At 36.1% G+C, this 20994-nt stretch overlaps 7 protein-coding genes and 1 non-coding gene across 8 annotated transcripts; 2 read left to right on the top strand and 6 right to left on the bottom strand.

Moving 5' to 3' along the window:
• Window positions 1-90: 90 nt before the first annotated feature.
• BUD5 (Ras family guanine nucleotide exchange factor BUD5) lies at window positions 91-4173 on the bottom strand (the record flags this gene model as incomplete). Its single annotated transcript, XM_452348.1, has 1 exon — window positions 91-4173. The coding sequence occupies one exon, from the start codon at window positions 4171-4173 to the stop codon at window positions 91-93; it is 4083 nt and encodes a 1360-aa protein (XP_452348.1).
• A 317-nt stretch (window positions 4174-4490) lies between these two features.
• On the bottom strand, window positions 4491-6233 carry ECM25 (Ecm25p; the record flags this gene model as incomplete). Its single annotated transcript, XM_452347.1, has 1 exon — window positions 4491-6233. One exon carries the CDS (start codon window positions 6231-6233, stop codon window positions 4491-4493), a length of 1743 nt encoding a protein of 580 aa, XP_452347.1.
• A 516-nt stretch (window positions 6234-6749) lies between these two features.
• Window positions 6750-6839, bottom strand: KLLA0_C03344r. Its single transcript is given in 2 exon segments — window positions 6750-6786; window positions 6802-6839. It is a non-coding gene; the product is annotated as a tRNA-Lys (tRNA).
• A 510-nt stretch (window positions 6840-7349) lies between these two features.
• PRP21 (Prp21p) lies at window positions 7350-8507 on the bottom strand (the record flags this gene model as incomplete). Its single annotated transcript, XM_452346.1, has 1 exon — window positions 7350-8507. One exon carries the CDS (start codon window positions 8505-8507, stop codon window positions 7350-7352), a length of 1158 nt encoding a protein of 385 aa, XP_452346.1.
• A 76-nt stretch (window positions 8508-8583) lies between these two features.
• RCY1 (Rcy1p) lies at window positions 8584-11064 on the top strand (the record flags this gene model as incomplete). Its single annotated transcript, XM_452345.1, has 1 exon — window positions 8584-11064. One exon carries the CDS (start codon window positions 8584-8586, stop codon window positions 11062-11064), a length of 2481 nt encoding a protein of 826 aa, XP_452345.1.
• Window positions 11065-11105: 41 nt separating this feature from the next.
• On the bottom strand, window positions 11106-12116 carry KLLA0_C03278g (uncharacterized protein; the record flags this gene model as incomplete). The annotated part of the gene is made up of 1 exon (XM_452344.1): window positions 11106-12116. The coding sequence occupies one exon, from the start codon at window positions 12114-12116 to the stop codon at window positions 11106-11108; it is 1011 nt and encodes a 336-aa protein (XP_452344.1).
• A 346-nt stretch (window positions 12117-12462) lies between these two features.
• On the bottom strand, window positions 12463-12855 carry KLLA0_C03256g (ribonuclease H2 subunit C family protein; the record flags this gene model as incomplete). Its single annotated transcript, XM_452343.1, has 1 exon — window positions 12463-12855. The coding sequence occupies one exon, from the start codon at window positions 12853-12855 to the stop codon at window positions 12463-12465; it is 393 nt and encodes a 130-aa protein (XP_452343.1).
• A 6131-nt stretch (window positions 12856-18986) lies between these two features.
• Window positions 18987-20939, top strand: KLLA0_C03201g (uncharacterized protein; the record flags this gene model as incomplete). The annotated part of the gene is made up of 1 exon (XM_452340.1): window positions 18987-20939. One exon carries the CDS (start codon window positions 18987-18989, stop codon window positions 20937-20939), a length of 1953 nt encoding a protein of 650 aa, XP_452340.1.
• Between the last annotated feature and the right edge of the window lie 55 nt (window positions 20940-20994).

Genomic DNA, 20994 nt, shown 5'->3' with positions numbered 1-20994 from the left:
AAGACAGGAAAAACGTCCAGCATTCGAGCGAAAAGGAGAAAGAATTACAATGTATCAATTTCATCTATAAGTAATGCTTCTTCATTCCTCTTAATTTCTTGGTAGCATTTCTAAACTCAAAGTGTATCCTCTATCCGAATCTTTTACATATAACGTATTCGTTCTCCAAAATTCGAAAAGGATAAACTCTTGTAGCTCTGCAACTGGCTTGATACTCTTTGAGTCAATATCGATGGTGCCGGTTAAACTGAAGAAAGAGTCCCTTTTTTTTGATGGATTATGTTTATTTTCAAGATCATAGCCAACTTGGAAAAATTGCATCATGGATACGGTGTTCATGATCTTGAAATATTTGTCGATGTTGATAAGCTTGTTCGGTCTAAATGAGTCAGGGTTTTTGAAGTTTGGGTTACCTTCATCAATGAATGTCAAATCCTGCAAAAACAGATTAAAGAACGGAACTACTGGTAGCACAGATTTTGAAGATAGTAGACCACTAGAAGAAGAGCTTTCTGTAACCAGCTTTTCAATTTTTTTTCTGTACACTTTGTAGTTATTATTTGGATGAATAATCTTCGAAAGGTATTCAAATAACTCCACATCTTCATTTGATAACATACCCCACAACATTGAAAGTCTGGAAATGACGTAGCTTTGTAAAGTGGTCATAATGGACGCGAGGGCGTTGAAATTTCTAAAATACAGTGAAGATAATGCGATTCTTAACCAGGATTTGATTCTTAGGGCTCTTTTCTTCAGCGGAATACCAGGCATCAAAATAGATTCCAGGACGTAGTTTGACAGTAAATTTGTTAGGGTTATAATACTGTTCACGTTAGGAGACTTGGAGAGATCTGGATTTTTTGAAGAGTACTTGCACTTTAGCAGTTCTGGTGGAGTTATTTTCAAGAAGATCGTTGATTCAATCAATGATATCTGTTTAGAAACTTCCAGTGGATTCAGCTCAGATATGTTGAGGTCATTATGGATTAAGTTTCTTGGTGGAGCCTGATTCTTCGAATTACTCACCAGTTTCATCCACTCAGAGATCAAATTCTCTAAGCTATAGTTTGTAACAAAATTCCTGGTAGTTATGGCGCCATTTGGGAAGCCAACCATATCTCTGTATGTCAGTACAATTCTCTCTATATCAGACATGTTTCTCTTAGTTAAAAGTGATGAATTTCCTAGGCTTAAAATGGGAACTGGCAAAGAAATAGTGCTGTGAGACGAGAGGGGAAGTTTTGTAAGTTCATACTTTTCTATAAACTTTTCATCGAAGGACGTAGAAGCTGTAGAACTAGAAATAGATGATGATGCTGAGGATGTGATGGAGAGGCCTGAATTGGTTTTCTTCACAGGATTTACGTTCCTTGGAATAAGCTGAATATAAGGGTCGGGATTTTTGTGCAGCCTCTTAGGTGAGTAAGTATAAAGTTTGGCGGCTATTTCAATCAAAAGCTTTGCCTCTATTGGAAGATGTTCAGTAACCTCTTCATTGAAAAAATTTATAAGTAAGGCGATCAGTTTATAATCATCTCCGTAATCCCAGAAGCTCTCCATCCACAGTTGGATAACTTTACAAACCAATCTACGTCTGCTTCGGACTCTAGAAGCAAGTGACGAAAAAGTCCCGTTTTTTCCTCCGAAAGTATACTTTATTGCTTGACTTTTAGAGTCAAATCGTGAAATTAAGAGCTCTATAAGCTCTTCGCTATTCCCAAATGATTTATAGTTCAGTAAGAACGTATAGAGTAGGTTATCATCAGATTTTCTCATTTCATCAGTTATCATAAATACCAGTGCCCTAAAAGAAATTCCTGCCAAATTTTCATTTTTATCAAACACAATTTCATCTTTCATCTTATCAATGTCATTTATCTGGTCTGCTTCCTTCTCACTTTGAGGATCAGGCGCGAAAGGTTCAAATAGAGAATCTCTGAAGAATGATTTTTTATCAGGCAGGTAATCTAACAGCATTTGGGTTCCTCCGAATGATAAGGCATTGTATTGACTTCCAGAACGGATCGTGGAAAATCTTGCCAAATTTTTGGAATATGATGATGAGCTGATAATTTTTGATTTATTTGCTTGCAAAAATGATCGAAACTGGTCTTTGTCATCTAACTTTTTGATCAAATTGCTGGAGCATTTTTTTATGAACTGATCAGGTGTGATCCTTATAGCTGCAAAATCAGGATAATTTCTTTCATCGCTTAGTTGAAAGTCTCCAATCAATTTCAAATAGTTGTTGCAGCCGGAAACAGCATTGCTGATAAATCTGGTCATTTGGGACACGATCAGAATCATGTGTTCACCTTCATCAGTATAATAGTACCGTTCATCCTTCATTAAAAGATCACGAGAATCATCTATCCTTTCTTTGATGGTTTGAGTGACAAATACCTTCACAGATGACACGAGTTCCGATACTAATGAGAGAAGGGGGTCCAAATTATAATCGAGATTGTTCTCGTATTGGTTTTTGTACTTCTGATGAATGATTGACGAGCAAGACTGACTTATATACAACAACTCTCGGAGTAAAAGTATAACCTGATGTACTATACTCTCGAGAACCTCGCAATTAGCAGGGCTGTGTTCAACCATGTCTAATCTCCCAAGGATCAATGCAAAGTATGCGAAAAGAATATCGTGAATCTCCTTAAGTCTATTAAATGCAGAAGGAGGTAATTTTAGACATGGTATATCTTTTCTAGTGCATGATTTAGCCACTGTTTGGTCGTCTAAGGGATTTTGTTCGCCTCGTAAATCTTTCTGTATTAAATGACTCTTATTAATTATTTGGTGGGTTTTTTCCAAATCGTATGACCTCTTCTCGACTGACCAGATTTCATAGAACAAGAATGCCTTTCTCAACACAGCGAAGGTCAAAGATACCAAAGTATCAATTTTTGAGACATTCGTGGTATTTTTATAAGAGTCAGCTTTGATCATCAGATTGTACCACTCTGCCAGTAATCTTTTTCGCATCTTCTTAATCATTGGCTTCTTTTGTACAAAAGCGTTTGACCTAGACACACAATCAGTTTCCTGAAGTAAGGTTTTTACACCGTCTCTAATGCTATTGATGTACTCAATTCTAAAGGAATATTCATTAGAATTATTGACCTGTGAGTCTTGTGGGTGTAGGATAAATTTAGCAGTTGCAGAGAGCAATTGTTCGAGCGGCTTTCTTGTATCTATGAAGGTATTTAAACCATTCTTATCATTTGGTTGTTTTTCCTCCTTCACTGCATCTCCAAAATAATTAAAAGGAACCCAGCCTTTTCGCATGTCTTTAATTAGAGTTACCTCTCCCCAACCTGATTCATCAACACTATGTACAAACGCAACGTCACCTTTCTCGAATGAAATGCAAATGGCTGCATCTTCTTTATTCTCAAGCGAAGAAACATTGAAAGAATGGACGGCAATGATAAACAAATACGCAAGATTTTCTTCCGAGAGGGAAAAACCGGGAGACTTTCTCTCGGTATGTCTTGGATTGATACAGTGCTCCCGCCCCTCCGTTGAGGGAGGGGTAGTTGTTATAGTGTCGCCAGCCGATATCAGGGTACCATTATGGGCAAACTTTCCATAGGAGTCAAATGTAAACTCATGAGTGGTATCACCTTCTTCGGTGTCACTAACTGTTTGATTTACATCGTAGCTGAACTCTGGCGTGTGATTGGAGTGCGTCAAGCCTAGCCCCTTAATGGGATTAGGTGAGTTACTCAATTCTTCTTCAGGTGGCACTAATTCAAATTTGCTTGCCTTTGGGGTCGTAACATCTATGAATGTGGACTCCTTTACCACTGGGGTCACATCAACATCATGAAGTTGTTCTTTGCTTTTAGTGAATACTGTGAAAGGATGACTTTGTTGAAAGCTTAGATCATTCTGGAGTTGTGCTTCGCGGGAATTTGCAGTGAGAAAAGTGTCATTCGAAGTATAGGTGTTAGTGGACTGTATAGAAACATGTTTACTATCGTTCGTTAGTCTTTGGGCGATTGTGGAAATTCTAATTGCTTGAGAAGACGTCCTTTTTTGAGCTTTTATTATTGACATTCTCAGATCCAATGGTTGAGTAGGAGAAATATTTAGTTCAACTTCATTGTCCTCGGTTAAAAATGACTGTCGCCCAAACAATGGAGTTGTGTTATAGCTCATCTTGCCAACTTGTTTACTAGAAAAAAAAGAATTGGCAACAATAGTCGAAGAGATGATCAGCTATATGAAAACACTTGTATGTGTCCCTTTGAAGAGTCAATGTTTACTTAATTGCTGGCTTCACGAAAGGGTGTATATACAGTACTTTTAAGTAACAGATCAGGTTCTTTTCCTATTCGGTCATGTTAGCATGCCGATTCTGATTTTGGTGGCCTCGAACCTTGACATGGAAACCAAACTAACTTTGGCGTTTTTCGTCACTCACTATATACGTTTTGATGTTTTTTTAAAGAGAGTTCCCTATATGGAAATTGGTTCTATTTAAGATCACTAATGGCCTGTAGACCTTGTAGACGCTCCTCATAAAGAGCTGCTAGCTTGCTCACCTTGCTACCCTTAGATATGTCTGCGTAACCTTCATTAGAAAATCTGGTAGCATTCGTTGATTTTTGCTGTATCATCTTTTTCTTTTTCATTTCTTTATCAAATGATTGAATCTTTGCATTCTTTTCAATAGTCAATTGATCTAAAAGGTCGGTTAATCCCACAATTTCATCCACTCCATTTGTATCAGCATCAGTGATAATGTCCTTACCCAAATGTCTTGTCGGAGAGCGTAGTCTGTCCCTCTGCATACTGCCATTACTGTCAAAAGAGTTTGTAGAGTCGTTTCTGGAGTCATTGATGAACGGAGATGGAGGTTCCAACGTTGGCACTTCTGTTAAATTAATAACAGGGAGAGCATTTGGTTCTTGTAAAACATTGGACGATGAAGCTGATACGCCCAATTCTGTTGATGGAGGGGTATGTTTAACAGAGGAAGATCTTGGCCTAACAGCGGGCGTCGTTTCAGGTGGGGTTGGCGAAGTGATTGTGTATCTGGTTGGACTTGCTTTTCTGGGCTTGGGTAACTCAGGAGGAGTTATTGTCGTAGAAGATATTATTCTTGCCGGGAGAGCTGGAGCATTTTTCGAATCAAGTTCATCAATGACTAAATAGAACTGTGATAGTAGATTCCTAATGAAACGAGTACCAATCGACAATTTGTCGCTGCTCTTCATCGAAACTTTTTCTTTACATAAAGTTGGGGTCAAAGATTTACTCAATGTCTTCAGGTTATGCTTTGTTTCATCACTATTATCAAGGAAGTCAATGAAAAGAGGGAAAACTGCTCTTACCAAATCGTAATACCCATTATATTCTGTTATCGATTTGAAGGTTGTTTTCGTATACTCTAAGTCATCTGTCACTGGCAAGGGTATAAGGTCAAGGGGAATTAGTGGTTTGCTTTTATTTTTCAAAAAGTTTAAGAACACCGATCCCAGAGAATAGATATCCCATTGAGAGAGATCTACATAATGGTTTCTCTCTATCACATCCAGCAAAATGTTGATTTTTTTGTATGATCCGGGCTTTTGAAAAACGAGCTCAGATTTCGGACCTTCCACTTTTAGCCTCTTGAATATACGATCAAATATTAATTGTCTGTATTGTCTGTTCGCTATACTTCCAGGATTGACCGTATATTGATCTGGTATCGTTATTTTTTCATTAAATTGATAATCGTAGAGATAAACATTCAAGCTAATTCTTAGTAGAGTAATGTCTAAATGGTTTGCTAAAGCAGTTAATGAGGGTACGTGGATAACTGTATCTGTATTTGAATCTTTGTTGCTCAAATCTTTGATCCTCATTGCATTTTTCAATACTTGGAAAACAGTCTTTACAAAAAATGATTCATGAACCACTATCGTTTTCTGAATTAATGACCTCACATTTTTCGGTACCTTTGAATATAATTTGATGCCATAAACCCAGCTTATATCATTTGTGGTAAATCCCGAACTAAACACAACTAAGGAAAACGGTTCAGCAGGGAGTTTCGTCAATACTTTGTCCATTAATCCATCGATTAATAGCTCATAAACTTGCTTGTCATCAACCACATTGAAAGAGGGAAGATAAGTTGAGTCAAAGACATATATTGGATACTCAGATTCCGGATCTACTGAGTAGGATTTGTAAAAGATACTGTTAACATTGACATTGATTGGATCCATTCTTTAGGTTTATGACTACTGAATTGGTGGTTCTCCTATAATAGCTTATTGCAAATCTCCTAAATATGTCGAAAGATAGGGCCAAATTGTGAAAAAGGCGTCAAATAATAATCAATAATTGAACTGATATGCCTCATCAAGTGGCTATACCGGAACGTACATAATACTTGATAATTAGTCCGATGTCATTCGCTGAAAGAAACCTCGAAAATATCAAATATTTCATTACGATTTTATGACTTTTGGAAGTTGGTTTTTCAGATTTGACGATCAAATAGTAAAAAGGTAAACAAACATTAACTGCCGACAAACATCGACTCGAGGCAAGCTTAAAATTGGATAATTCATCTACTTAAACGGTGCGTTTAATGCTAAGTATCAAATACTTGGTAAATTGGGGCTGAGATCGTTGTATTTCTATGTGATTCATGATGTACCCAGGATGAGAGTGAACGCCTTCACTTATCGTTGTCAAGAATCTGGTTTAATATCGCAATAGGAAAAAAAATAAAGGGACTCCTCATAGGGGGCTCGAACCCCTGACATTTCGGTTCCTTGCAAGCGGTGCTTAAAAGCCGAACGCTCTACCAACTGAGCTAACAAGGACGAGTCTCTTCAGAATGCAGACGCATCCGAAATTCTGCTATATCGATGTAACGTTGTTTTTTAATCACTTTACTTTAAAATTCTTACTTACATAAAATGAATGTGGCTGGTATATTTATTATAAGCCTTGCACTAAATGTGCCAGTTGTACACTCCAAGTAGTTGGCAAATGTTATCTGGTAATTCTTAAGTGAATCTACGTTTTCTTTGGGTTCTGTGACAGATGTATATATATGTATGATAAGTTCGTCATGCTATAAATTGACACCTACAATAGTAGTTATCAGTAGATAATAACTTTGAAACCAAACTGGGTTACTGACGAATGTGTACGTTGCTTTATTTCATCATACGATAATGTTTTTGAATGTTTTTTTGTTATCGTATGTTATTTATTTAGTAACTCAGTTTGACCTTTGATTTTGAATTTGAAGTATGAAAGTGTAAATTATAATGAGACAAGAATAACGAAAATATAACAAATTAATACATACAGAGGCATACATACGTCTATATTTTCTGCCTTTTTACAGGGTTGGCGTTGTCTTGCGACACTATCCGCTTAATGTTTTCGTACACTTCTGATGTAGACAAATTAGTTAACTTATGTTTTGATTCATATTTGTCTCGTACTTCTTTGAACTCAGGATCGCTTAACAAGATTTTCAAGTGTGAATCAAAATCGGGTTCTGGGACCAATCTTCCTGTAATTGGACATTTGAGCATGTGTTCGCTGGTGTTGCTTAGTCCGCTTTTCTTTTTCAATCTAGTTTCACCCGCCTTTCTTATATTCATATTCTTTCTCTTTCTCTTTTGAGCTGCAGCACTGACATCTTCTGTTTTAAAAATGTCAACATCGTTGGTGAGCTTTGTTGCTTTCAATATATCGAAATTCAAGGCTTCTGGTAGCTGTTCTAAGTTTTCTTCTTCGCTAATAGTCACAGTTCCTACCAATTCAAATTTTTCCCATTCATAAGCCGAGAATCTTATTCTAGATGTTTTTATGTCTGCCTTCATCTTTTGTTTCAATTCATCCTGTAATTCCATATATTCTGCTTTCTGAAATGCCCTTCGGAGAATAGTTGATTGTAACGGCCCCTCCAATCGTACTATAGGCCCGTATTCCTCTGATAAAATCTGTTCGTATTGATTAATAAAATCAGTTAATACTGAGTTCAAAGAATGATCAAGCCGTAAAAATGCAAATCGAGGGTCTTCCGCATATCTTTCTCTTAGTTTCTCAAGGTAGTTAATATCATTATTGATAACACAAAAATGAGCCGCTGCTTTTATTAGTTCCAAGTCCTTTTGCCCTATATCATTTCGGTAAGTACTATAGACAAATGGATAGGGTTCACTCGGTTTACGATCCAGTTCATTCTTAGTAGACACCAGAGTATCCTGTCTTGATCTCTGATGCTCTAAAAGGAATGCATAATAGTCGTTGTACTTGTTGCCTGGTTGAGTGAATCCAATATCCTGGCTCTTTAACTTCTCTTCATATGTTGCACCGTTCCTTATAACATATTCAACCGTTTTCCATATGCTCCGCCTTTGTGATTCATCTGCCGGCACTTCTACCCCATCTGGAACAGACAGATAGTCAAAAGAGTCCATATTCAGACTTGTAGCTTGCGAAGTTTTACTGCCCTTGTCTGTCTCATTCATTTCATTTGTGCGTGCTTTACAATATTTCAAATGTTTCAATAGTTCTTATATTAGTTAGATAAATAATAATATTGATATGTTGAACAGAGAACAAATTGTGGATCTATCGAGGAAAACTAAAAGGAACATACAAATTAAGAGAACATTTCCAGAGGATGCTGACACATTGATGCCACTGGGTTTACGAGAGACATCATTATTAACTATGGATTCCGCTGTGACTTTTGCTGACATTCTTAAAGTGAGTAACATAGTCAAACAGATAGCCTTCAGTTTGAACACATCCGATTATTTATCATTCCAATGTCTCAACAGAAACTTGTACCATATACAGTTGAATGGAGTTACCGATAAAGATTATTGGTTAGATAAAATTAAGGGCATAGGCCTGATAGCGGAGGTTGGCTACCTGTTCGACGAATCTACTTCACTAAATGCATGCAATATATTTGATATACATAAAAAATTCGACCCTAAGAGACCGAAAAATGCGTATATGCTGTTTTATAAATTCTTCCAAGGTTTTACCGACAAACTATATTACAATGACGTTACAGCATTTTTCCCTGATGAATACAGTGATCCAGTATCACAAGCAAAGATAATAGAGAGTCTCCAAAAGTACATCAAATCAAATGATAATGACTGGTCATATTATAAAAAGGTTGAGGAAAACCTCAACACATTCAAGGAGTTATTCACCACCAGCATAATAAGAGAATTGGATATTAGGTTTGATAAAAAGGAATATTTTACTTGCTCAAAATTCGTTGAAGTTCTCCTATCATTAGGCCATGAAATGAGTGCTGTTGACTTCTTTAAATCTAAAAATGAGTTTTCAGATTCGGTCGAGCTGCCGCAAACGATATTCGACGAGGAAGACAATCTACGTTATGACCAATTGGAACTTGCTTTAAATACATTTCGAGATTTCCTCAACGACAAAATTACCATCACTGATGAATTGTTCCAGGATAAATATCCTGTTATGGTGCTATACACTGAAAACTTTGTCCAGGATCATCTAATACCATATTTCAATAAACAAATTTCTTCAAATGATGACCTGGATCCGAATAATATCAGAATAATGGCTCTTCCGACCATATGTGACCATATGTCAGTATATTTAGTGGATAAACTCACTACAAGTATTAATGCAGGCGAATCTTATAAGCGATTTGTAGCTGAATTCATTCAGTTATACTTGGAGCCAGAAATCCAGAACTTTTTCGATACAATGGTCTCTGATTTTACAACCAAAACAGAAAAAGCATTCAAAGATTATCAAGAACAAACTCAGCTTAAACAGAGGGAAAAAGACGAAGAGTTGTTTCAGTCTTTAAAGGATAGGACTCTAACCAATGAGGAGTTATTGGACGGTAAAACAAATTTCCTTAAATCTTTTACTAAAATATTCAAAATCAATAACAACGCTTCGAAATCGCAGGCTGATCAAGACTTAGAGATGTCTTACACGTTGCAAAAGATAAATAATAAGTTACAGAACATCACTTCCTTAATCAGCCTTGATTTATGTTACAAGGTCATTCAATCTTGCCGGGAACATATGGAAAAGATTTATTATTTCAAAACCATCAAAGTTTTCGAATCTGTAGTCAAAGCCGAATGCCAAGAAATTTATAAGACTTTGATCTGGCAATTAAGTGAAAACCATATTAAATTGGGGTTCGAGACGGCTTTGCAACTTTTACAGGATTACGATGCCAATGAAACAAAATTGGCAAAACTCAGCATCAATGGCACCTCAGATGATGACAATAAAGTCGAACCTTTGGTTCAGTTCACGGAATTAATTAACATCGGCGACATAATATTGCAAATGATATCTATTTTCTACAACAATGAACTTATTGCGAAAGGAATTATTAATAAAAACAAAGATATATTTAATGATGTGGTTCATACTAAAAAAGTCTTCGAAACTATGCTTGATGATTATGTTGCTAATGGGCTAAACATTGGTATCGATAAACTTATGGACCAAGTCGAGTTTCTTTTCAACACAATGCAGTTCCCAGACGATTTCAATCCAGATCCTAAGGACATTTTAAGAAGAGAAATCCTCCCCTCGAAATGTGCTGTTGCTTGTGTTGAACTTCTTTCAGAACATTGCTTTTTATTGACTGGTGCGACAGATAAAGGAACCATTGATGTTTTCCAACAAGAAGTTGGAGAAAGGTTTTTTGATGAAGCCGTAAAGAATATTAAAAAACATCTAATTTCTGAAGATGGGGCCATATTTTTAATAGCAGATCTCAACTATTATCATGATTTCATATCAAAGAAATTAAAACAAAAAAATATTGTTCCATACTTTGCTGGTCTGAAATCCGTCGGACAGCTTTATCTTATTTCTGGCAAAGATTCTAAAGAGCTTGGCAAATTAATTTGCGACGTGGGGAAATTCCAAGGTGTATTCACACAGGAGGAAATTTACGAATTGGTGCAAAGAAGAACGGACTGGTTGAAAGTTCGTAAGGATGTAGAGAAGGTTATGTATGGACTAGGTGTTTCAGATTGTGTTATCTGTTGAAACTTTTGTATATCTTGTAACTAATGCTGAATTAAATTTATTTACGATTCTTGTTCTTCGGTAAAAAAACTTGAGTAAAATACCTTGACGTTATCAAGCGCGAGATACTTCATGCAATTGTCAAAATCAACCTTTGTGAAATTGTTTAAAGTTTCGTTATAAATGTTTCCTTTTAGCTTCAATATCCTCAAGGTAGGAATGGCTTGTATCAGTTTCATAATTTCTAAGGATATGGTCAATTTTAGGTTCCTTTCTGTGTTTGTTATCTCCAAACTCTCTAATCTGGTGAAACCAGGTTTTAAAAGGAAAACCCTGAAACGTTCACTTATAATAAAAGAATTAGAATAATGAAGACTTAGTGTTACAATTTTGTGCCTGCCAAAATTTTCTATCATAAAGGGATATTCCCAAGTACAGTTGGTAAGTTTTAAGTCCTTAAGATAAGGGCAAAGGTCTGGTTCATCTTCGAAATCATCAATTTGAAAATTGGAGACCTCTAAAGTTTCCAAATTCACGAATGGTCTCACATGGTTCAAGCTAAAAAGGGATTTTTCTTTTGTTGTATTTATTACTAACCTCCTTAGATTTGTACCAACATTGCAATACTTGAAGAAGCTCGTAGATCCAGAGCTTTGCAATTGCAATGAAGATAGATTATCAAGACCTCTATTTGTAGAGCAAGTGAAAAGTTCATGAAACGGATATGTCCATTCGTTCTTTGAACACGACGTTGATATTCGCAATGACTCAATTAAATTGAGTATTGTGGAATCCACTGACCAATGATCAACATCTAGTAGCTCTTCCCACGGACATTTAGCGCTTGAAAAAACGTATGGTCTGAGTACCAATCGTATTGCTTTTGATGTGCATGACAAGGATATCCTATCTTTACTTGTAATTTCGTCAAGTAACATCAATAACACTTCGTGTGGTATGTTCTCCAAAAACTTCTCAAAATTCAGTGGTGCACTGTTTTCAAACAGGCATTTTAGCACTTTCACTCTGCTATGATCAGAATCCCATGTTATGCTCCTCTTCAACAACGCCATCAGATGGTTTCTTTCTTTCGTGACTTAATCTGTCATTTAGAGTGCTAGATGACTATTTGGTCGATATCTAACATTTCACATTTTAAGGTGTCTTGATGGTGTCTTGGATATGCGTCACACAGGTCACGTGCGATAAATTAAACTTGGAACTAGGTACTATTATGTAAAGTAATTAATTCCAGCAAGGAGAACGCTGAATTAGGTTAACGATATAAGTGTCCCCGATTGATAATTGAACCACACCCAGATTATAAACCGTGTTATGCCTGTCAATCTCGTTCTGTTTTCTCAACGCAGATGTTCGATGTAAACAACGCTCTTCTTTGTAATTTAGTAATGTGGCGGGTCACCCTTCATGTATCAGAGAATCTAGTTCCCTGCATTCTATGAATTTGGATATTTCATCTGTTAACCGTTCTTCGTTACCTTCTCTTTCGTAGTTAAATATTTCAGTTACTTTATACGTTGGTTCGATTAGTAGATTTCCGCTATCATCTTCACGCGTACTCATAATGTATGTCGTCCTGTCATCGAACACCACTTGTTCTCCAATCACTTTCCTTCCTCTGATATACGTTACGTTCCTATTTTCATGCAATGGACTGATAACTTGTTTATCCATAATAAATTGTTCTTCAAGCTCATCGGTTTGTCCAGTATACCTGATTTTACATGGTACTAGATGTGCCTGGCATTGTTTTTGAACAGATTTTGGTAAAAATGTGGCAGTTGTTTCCATTGTCGTCGTATAAAGTTTTAATAGGTTTGACTCTGCACGATATGGTTCCTGCCTAATAATTCCAATTCTGATGATCTGTTACGCGTTTTTGTTTAAATCATCAATCATATAGTTCATATTCCGATATTAAAAAGCTTTGAAAATTGAAGAAAACCAGTTTATAAGTTAAAGTTATCGGCGTATTCAACTTAGAACAGAAAACAGGGGGAAGGTTCAAAGCTGTCATCATCCAGCTACACGATATGAGCACCTCTGCACCATATCTACTCGGACGGTATGTATCGTGAAATAAAGTTGTTGCTTAAAAAGGCTTTACTCTAGCAGAAGAGGCCCAATATGTTTACTAACTTAATTCTTCATTGTGACTTTGATACAGTTTCCTAGACCCGGTGTTTGCTATAGCGGTCGGAGCGTTTAGTTATCACTCGTATGAGAAAAAGGTGCAAAGACCTGAGGGACATACTTTGAATGAGCTACTAAAGAAGAAGTGGGATAGAATGAGTAATAAATGAGTGGCTTGCAGTTTATTGCGACCTTCTCTAAAGAATTAAAAATTGATTTTTAGTGTTAATGATACTAAGAGTACATTGATGCAAACCTGGTACTCAGAATACCGTTTGATAGAGAATGTTGCCATATATTTGGAGGAATCTTTCATTAAATTAACATTTCTATTTTTACATATATGTATACTTTATAATTAAAACAATCAAAAAATTATTAATGTGTATATCGAGGGGGAAGTAGTGAATTTCACATTCAATTTTTCGTTAGTGTTTAGGTGAATTCTTTTTCAGCGAACGATAGCTGTCATATTGTTTAAGAGCCCACCTTCATTACCAAGTTTCAGAGAATTGGAACATATCATCAGATTGTAACATTAGGTTTCCAGCTCTGTCATTTTCCAATCTAGTATCAAAAGTAAATCCCGAGACATAGTTATTTAGTTGTTGCTCTACCTCGTGCGAAGGATCTGATTTAGAGAAGGTTATTGACATGAGATCATACTTTTTATCATCATTAGTTTCATTCAGTAATTTACTTGGATCAACTTCCTCAGGTAATGGAATTTCCTTGGAAATATCATTAATGTCAGCAATACTGATCTTTCTGAAAGGTTTGATCTTCTTAGAAGTAGAGAGCTGTTTCTCATAAGCAGACTTCTTTTCCTTCAACTCTTCCAGAAGACTTGTGATGACGTCTTTACAATTTTTGATGTTATCATCAACGAATGAATGTCTATCTAATAAATCCTTTGTCATAATCATCATATTAATACTTTTTTCCTGAATTTCTACATTTCCTCCAGTGAGTTTCTTATTGCCGTGCGATGTACTCTCCTCTTCAGTTGCATACCAGTGGATAAAAATACCATAATGAAGTAACTTATTAACGTTGATTAATGGAATATGATCATAAGTTTGTACGTTAGTCGTCCATAGTCTTAACATTGTTTCAATGTAATTGTAAAGCGATTTTAAATGTCTAGTTATGGTTGTATTTCCTCCACGGGAGGACGCATCTATTTTGGCCATTAGAGATCTGATGTATGAATTTTCCAAACAGATTAGAGCATCCATATAATACAATATTGCAAAACAGACATGGAAACTATATTTGTATTCTTCCGCATTGAATTTGGAAGTGTTATCGTTTAACTCATTCTGTAAATCGTCGAGATGAGAAAGTTTTCTTAATTCAGATAAATTCAACATTTGTTTGATTGCTGCATACACAGTGATCTCGTTACTGTACACAGCACAGCACGTTTGACGTCGATAATTTGGAGAAGGAATTTAGATTCGGCCATGTGCGATAAAAAGTTATGGTCGTGTATCATCCTCATTGAGTCGCATGAGTCTATACTGTTATCCATGCCTTGTTTGCCGTTGATATCATCCACTATCTCCATATCGTTGAAATATCTGTTTAACGAATAATCCAAATTATTAGGGTCATTACAAAAAAAGTCAAAGCAATAGCAGACGTACCACAATTCTCTTTTCAATTCATTGCATTCTTTGTATTTATTGATTCTTAGGTTAATAGCCATCGACGAAATCAACCCGTTCATTCTGACCAAAAGGGGCTTATTGTTACTCATCTGAGCGAACAAATGTGTTAAAAGGTAACATTTTAATGTGTTGATTGGATCCAAAAATTCAAACCTAGAAAGTAGATGCTTTACCGTTTTCAAGTAGCTATTCTTAAGGTTGGAATCTTTGATATAAAACATCGAGATTAATATTACTTTGTAGACAATACAAAGATTATGCTCATCGTTTATGACGTTGGTGTTAAAATTCCTTACGTCTATGGATTGGATCAACTCTTCCGCCTTCATAAGCATATAGTCCTTTTCCAATATTATTGGGAATAATACATTAATTTCAGTGAAAAATCTATCCATGTAATGATTAATGTTTGCCTTTTGTTCTTTCAAGATTTTAACGAAGTCCTGTTGCAAAAAGTTGTCAACGATGGAGTACTCTTCAATAATGGCCGGTCCATTATAGTTATCTTCGTTCGGTAACAACACTTTTGTCATGGAGCTCATCATACTCAAATCAACTTTCAAAGAACGAGTCTTTACCAAGTATTTGAAATTTGAAGATGTTACATTTTGAATCTTCCTTTTTCTAGCCTTAGCACAGTTGTGCAACGATGCCGAGCAATCAATATTGAACTTTGCTTCCGGCTCGCGGTCTGCTTCTAAATGTGACTGAGTGTTTGAGTACGAATCCTTTGACTGAAAACTGTTCGTTGTAGCAACATCGTCGTTAGAAACTGGTGAATGAAGAACAGAATTGTTTCTAGAGTTCATTTGAGATGAGTGGACACTATGGTAATTAATATCTTCAATCTTTACCATTGAATGCCTTGTATCATTAGAAGACCCTGCATTACGATCATTATCCTTTAACAAGTTTTCTAACTCCTGCAGTCTCAGTTTTAACTTTATATTCTCGACCTCTATCGGACTTAGTTTGGTAGGCTTTGGTTTACGTTTTCTTTTCAAAGTTGTTGTTACAGTACATGGGTTATTTGTCACAACACAGTTAACGCACGAAGGTCCTGTACCGTAACATTTTTTCTTTAGTTTCCTGCATCTGTCGCAAACTTGAGCTCTGCATGAATGCAAGTTATCCAAGCTCTCTGTACTATTAACGTTAGTCATCGCTACTGGTGAAAACTTTGGGGTTACCAGCTGCGAGCTGACATTTGAACAATATCCCTGCATCTCGCTCCCTTTCACTTTCGGAGTTTCCATTGTCGCTTACAATGTCAAAAGGATAAAACACCGGACAAAGTTATCTTATCGATACACTGTTATCAAATGGACCCAGAATATGTTAAGTTTGAAGATGATGGTTTCAGCTCCCTACTGAATGTGGTCTTATTTAAAATATTATCGTATAATTGTACTTTTTCGTTGTCCTTAAGACCGTTTTTTTATGTTGATGATTAACTTCTCCAGAAAAACAAAAAAGGAAACGAACCAGAAGGTAATTAATAACTTTAAAATGAAAAAAGTGATGATCGGACTTTGTTTTGCTGTTAAGAGTCACCGAGATGTTCTTGGTATATTTATGTTTTAGTACAACTGGAAATAACTGTCGAGGCTAAAAGACCGGAAAAGGGCATACACAGTCAATAATAGCGTGTCTTTTAAACAAAAGTATTGTTGCGCCAAATAAGATGTGGCAGAAGCACAGTTTTAAACAATACAGTATACTCTTAAGCGAATATAGTATAGTCAGACGGCGATGAAAGAAAGCAACCCCGGTATCTTTAGTTGCCAATAACTTGTATCTGACGTTGGAAAAATGGTGTCAAAGTTAATATCGGTAGCTTAATTCACAGTACACCTGTGGAAAAACGACAGCAGCAGCGAAGTAAGTAGAGAATGTTGTTCAGCCTCAAAGAAAAAAAAACCCTGAGGAATGCTAAGGCCGGGTAAATTGTTTTCTGAATCAAAACTTTGTGAGATGACAATGCGATCTTTGATCAACAAGGAAAGCCTAAAATCTGTAATTAAAAGAATTTGAAGTAAATTCGGCTATTTTTTCATGTAAATACGGCAGTTCCAGACCGATCTGTTTAATCTGCAGTGTCACTCCTTCAGCCGTAGTCGTGCTTGTTGAAAAGAAGGAAGTCTGAATACCGTATCACGTAAGTCTGTGATTAGTGGAATTTGACGAAAAGATGTAAAAAAAAAAATTTGCGGACCAATGGAGAATAGTCCTTTTGAAGATGGTTTGCGTGCACTTTTAATCCTATTATCTAGGCTTTATCCTCTTTAAATAATGACTATCAATTTTTTTGGCCAAAGTTTTTGAAAAACTTGTCTGGAGTAATGGAGAAAATGCATCTTTCAACACTCCTTTTAATTAATTTTATTTCTTAACCTTCAACATATATAAACCGGATGCACTGTCTTTAGGAACCGTATCTGTTTTAACACACCTTTTTCAACTTTCTAAATAAAGCCTTCTAATTGCCTTTAATTCTTTCTTTCTCTCCCTAAAGAGGGCCTAGCTCATCACAGCCGTCATTGAATTAGTATTACTAGAAATGTTGGAGTTTTAGATTTTGGGTTATGCCTATTTTTTTTGTAAAGGTACCCACTTACCCACCCTTCAGAGAAGGCGTAGGGTATTGCAGCTGAGTATTCACCCTCAATTTGAATAAAATGGAGAAAGAAGTCCTCCAGAATCCGAATAGCGGTAAAAGAGCTCGACCCCCATCGATATGTTGTTATTTTAGAAAACTTATACTCAAAGATAACTCCCTACTAGCGGAGGGGCCTTTGCGCGTTTAATGGATTGAATTGTTCCGGGCTTAATGCTGACGTCTCATTTTTGGCCCTGTTTATGTTTTTCTTTCAATTGAGCTCCGGAATTTAAAAGTTAATATGGACCGTATCTGAAGAGCTAATGTTGCACGCACCTTTCTTAGAGATTCTTTAGCTCACTTTTTCCAGATATATCATCACGTACAGAAATGTTCGCGCAGATGATTAAACTGGAGCTTTCAGAGAGGAGAGATGCGGGGAGATAAGAGAGCCTTAAAAGCAATACAGTAAATCTTCCTAGCACCCGTGTCATTAATTTTTTTTCCTTTTTCTTTTTTGTTATGTTGTAGGTAGGTTTCGAAAAGTGGAGCTACGAATGTCGGAGATATGATACCAATTTTGTAATGAGATTATGTCAATGCTGCTTACGGTTGTAGGTATCTGGTGTTCAGGTACTGTTCCCCCCGTACATTTAATCCAATCTCCGTTTTCTCGGTGGAGATGTTCTTGTTTGTAGCTAACTCCTTGTTCTCAGCCTTACGTGAGCATAGAAATTATGCGTTTAGAGAAATGTCATATCACACGGGATGAAGGCCTATCTGCATTTCATGATCTGATTAATCACGGTTCTAATGCTTGTCTTGTGTAGTGGATGAATATATCAATCGGATAATCACTTTTGGAGAAGCAAAACCAAATGTCCGGGTAATGAAAGCCCGATATAAGATGAAATGAGATTATTCATGTCACATGGTCTTGATTTTTACTCACTGTTCATATACTCTGCGCATGTTTTGCGTGTTCTATCATTGCAAATGTGCAGCAATTGAACAGTAATCCGTCCCAATGTGTCATACAAGTTGTCTTTATGTCTGCTGTCTAATTAATTACTCTGCAGAGATTATTTATAGCTGCTATGGCTTTAAAGAAGACCACGGGTTATCTAAGCAGTAGAAGTGTTGTTATAGCGCATGTAATGCATTTTCTTAGCTTTTCAGTGAAGTTGCTTGTAGTTTTGTAATGTATTTTTATTTACCTCATTTTTTTTTTTTGCAGCTTCTTCCTATTATTTTAAGTTTCGGTAAAAACATCTAAACCTTAAAAAGCTGTAAACGTTTTATTTTGAGTATCTTGTCGAAATGAAATCTGACAGTGGCTTTTGTTGAAACTGATTATATGCTGGTTGATTGCTAGTCCTTAAAGTTCTGGTAACGGTAACATATCATATCTATTATTCTGCAAGCTTTTACTGATGGTTTACGAAAAGAAGAAATAGGAGTAGGAACATAAAGGCGTATCAATCTCCGTTAGTTCACCAAGATATCCATTTGAAAAGATGATTTCGTTAACCCTTCCTACAGATATTCCTAATGTTTCTGTTCTAGCCACGGAACCTTCTACTAACCAGCTGGAACCTGTACGACATAAAGTTAAACATGCTTGTAGCAGCTGTAAGGAAAGAAAAGTTAGATGTGATGGTCAGTCTCCTTGTGCTAGTTGTATAAACGCAAGGGTGAAATGTGAATACGTTATGAACATGAAGCCATTAAAGAAGAAACGCAAAGTTAGTTTTATAAGATCCAATTTGTCTAAAAATGAACTTAAAGGTGGAAGTTCTGTGATTAGTTCTCAAAATGCACAAGGCGTTGATTATAAGAAAGTCTTTCATTCTTTGTTCCCGGACGTTGATTTATCTCAAAGTAACCTATGTACCGAGTCATTGATATCTATTGTGAAATCAAGCAACGAATGCCCTCAGACCCAAGTGCCTTCTTCCCGACGTAAACTAATACTACCGCCTAAACAAATTGCGTTGACTCTCATTTCGAAATCTTGGGATTCTGCTTGTTTATTGTTCAGATTTTACCATAGACCAACTTTTATCAAGGTAGTGGAATCACTTTATACAGTGAAAAATTTCGAATATTCAGAGAAGCAAAAGCGATTTCTCCCGCTTGTTTATTCTGTGATAGCGGTAGGGGCTCTATTCTGTAAATCGTACGCCGAAACAACAGACCACAAACAAATGATGGAGTTTTTTCAAGATGAAGGGCATAAATATTTCATTGAAGCTAAATGTTTACTCGATCCGATAAATTCTCAAGATGTTGAGTCGCTACAGGCCATCTTCATGCTTACAATATTTTTGCAGTGCAGTGCAAATTTATCCTCAGGATATACATACATTGGCATTGCTCTTCGTACTGCTATCAAACAAAATTTCCATAGGAAGACCTCTCTACAAAACTTGAATTTGCTTGAACAAGAAACGATTAAAAAATTATTTTGGACAATTTATAAAACTGACATCTATATGAATTGTATTTTGGGACTTCCAAATTCTCTAGATGAATCTCTCATAGACCAGGAATTTCCTTCTGATATTGATGACGACAGAATTTTAGAAAATAGACTTTTAGTGCAGCCTTCAGGGAAGCTCAGCTCTGTTGGTATGAATAACGAGCACACAAAACTAATTTTGATAATGAATAATGCCCATAAAATTCTTTATCCAATGTCTTTGACTGTTACTTCTATTTCACATAGTGAGATTAGCAAGTTAGAAGGTGAATTGTCCAACTGGCTTGAGAGATTACCGTTTCAGTTGAAACCAGAATTTTCCCCCACTTCAGAAAAACTTGCACCATATCTTAAACCTAATCGCTATTTGCATCTTGATTATCTTCATGCTGAAATTATGCTATATCGACCATTTATACACTATCTTGTTTTAGATAGTGAGGAATTCCCCAATTATCAGTTTCATATTCATATGGCCAATAAGTGCATAAATACAGCTCGTAAAGTTATTCGATTGGCTGTAGAGATGGATCAACAGAAAGTTTTAAACGCCGTTTACTGGTTTTCCGTCCATACAATTTTTTTTAGTGTTGCGTGCTTATTATATTTCATGCATCAAATGAAATTGAAAGGGTGTAATCTAAGTAGTCCTAACACCGAAAAGGACTGCAGAGATGGTTTTAACTTACTGTTGCAATTAAAGAATGTTTCCCTGGCATCTAGTAAAACTTTCGAGGTTCTAAAATCTTTATTCGAGAAATTAAACCAAAAAACTATGGAATTATCCGATACAGTGTTACCCAACATTATTGCTAAACAAAAGGAACATGAACTGGAAGCTTTTACCAAAATATCCGACCTCTTTATGGAGAATGAAATTGATGAGAATTTACTGGAATATCAAAATGTCGCATTGCCTGACCCAACCGAATTTGATAATGACTTTTTGAATAAAATTTTGAGTCAATTTTCATCAGATCTCAGTTGAATATTTCTATCGGTAGTATGTTCTTCTTTGGTGTTATGTGTATGTATGTATATGT

The sequence above is a fragment of the Kluyveromyces lactis genome (genome assembly GCF_000002515.2).
Source record: "Kluyveromyces lactis strain NRRL Y-1140 chromosome C complete sequence".
Lineage (NCBI taxonomy): Eukaryota > Fungi > Ascomycota > Saccharomycetes > Saccharomycetales > Saccharomycetaceae > Kluyveromyces > Kluyveromyces lactis.
The sequence above is the reverse complement of the archived record's forward strand: the minus strand, read 5'-3'. Positions and strand labels throughout refer to the sequence as shown.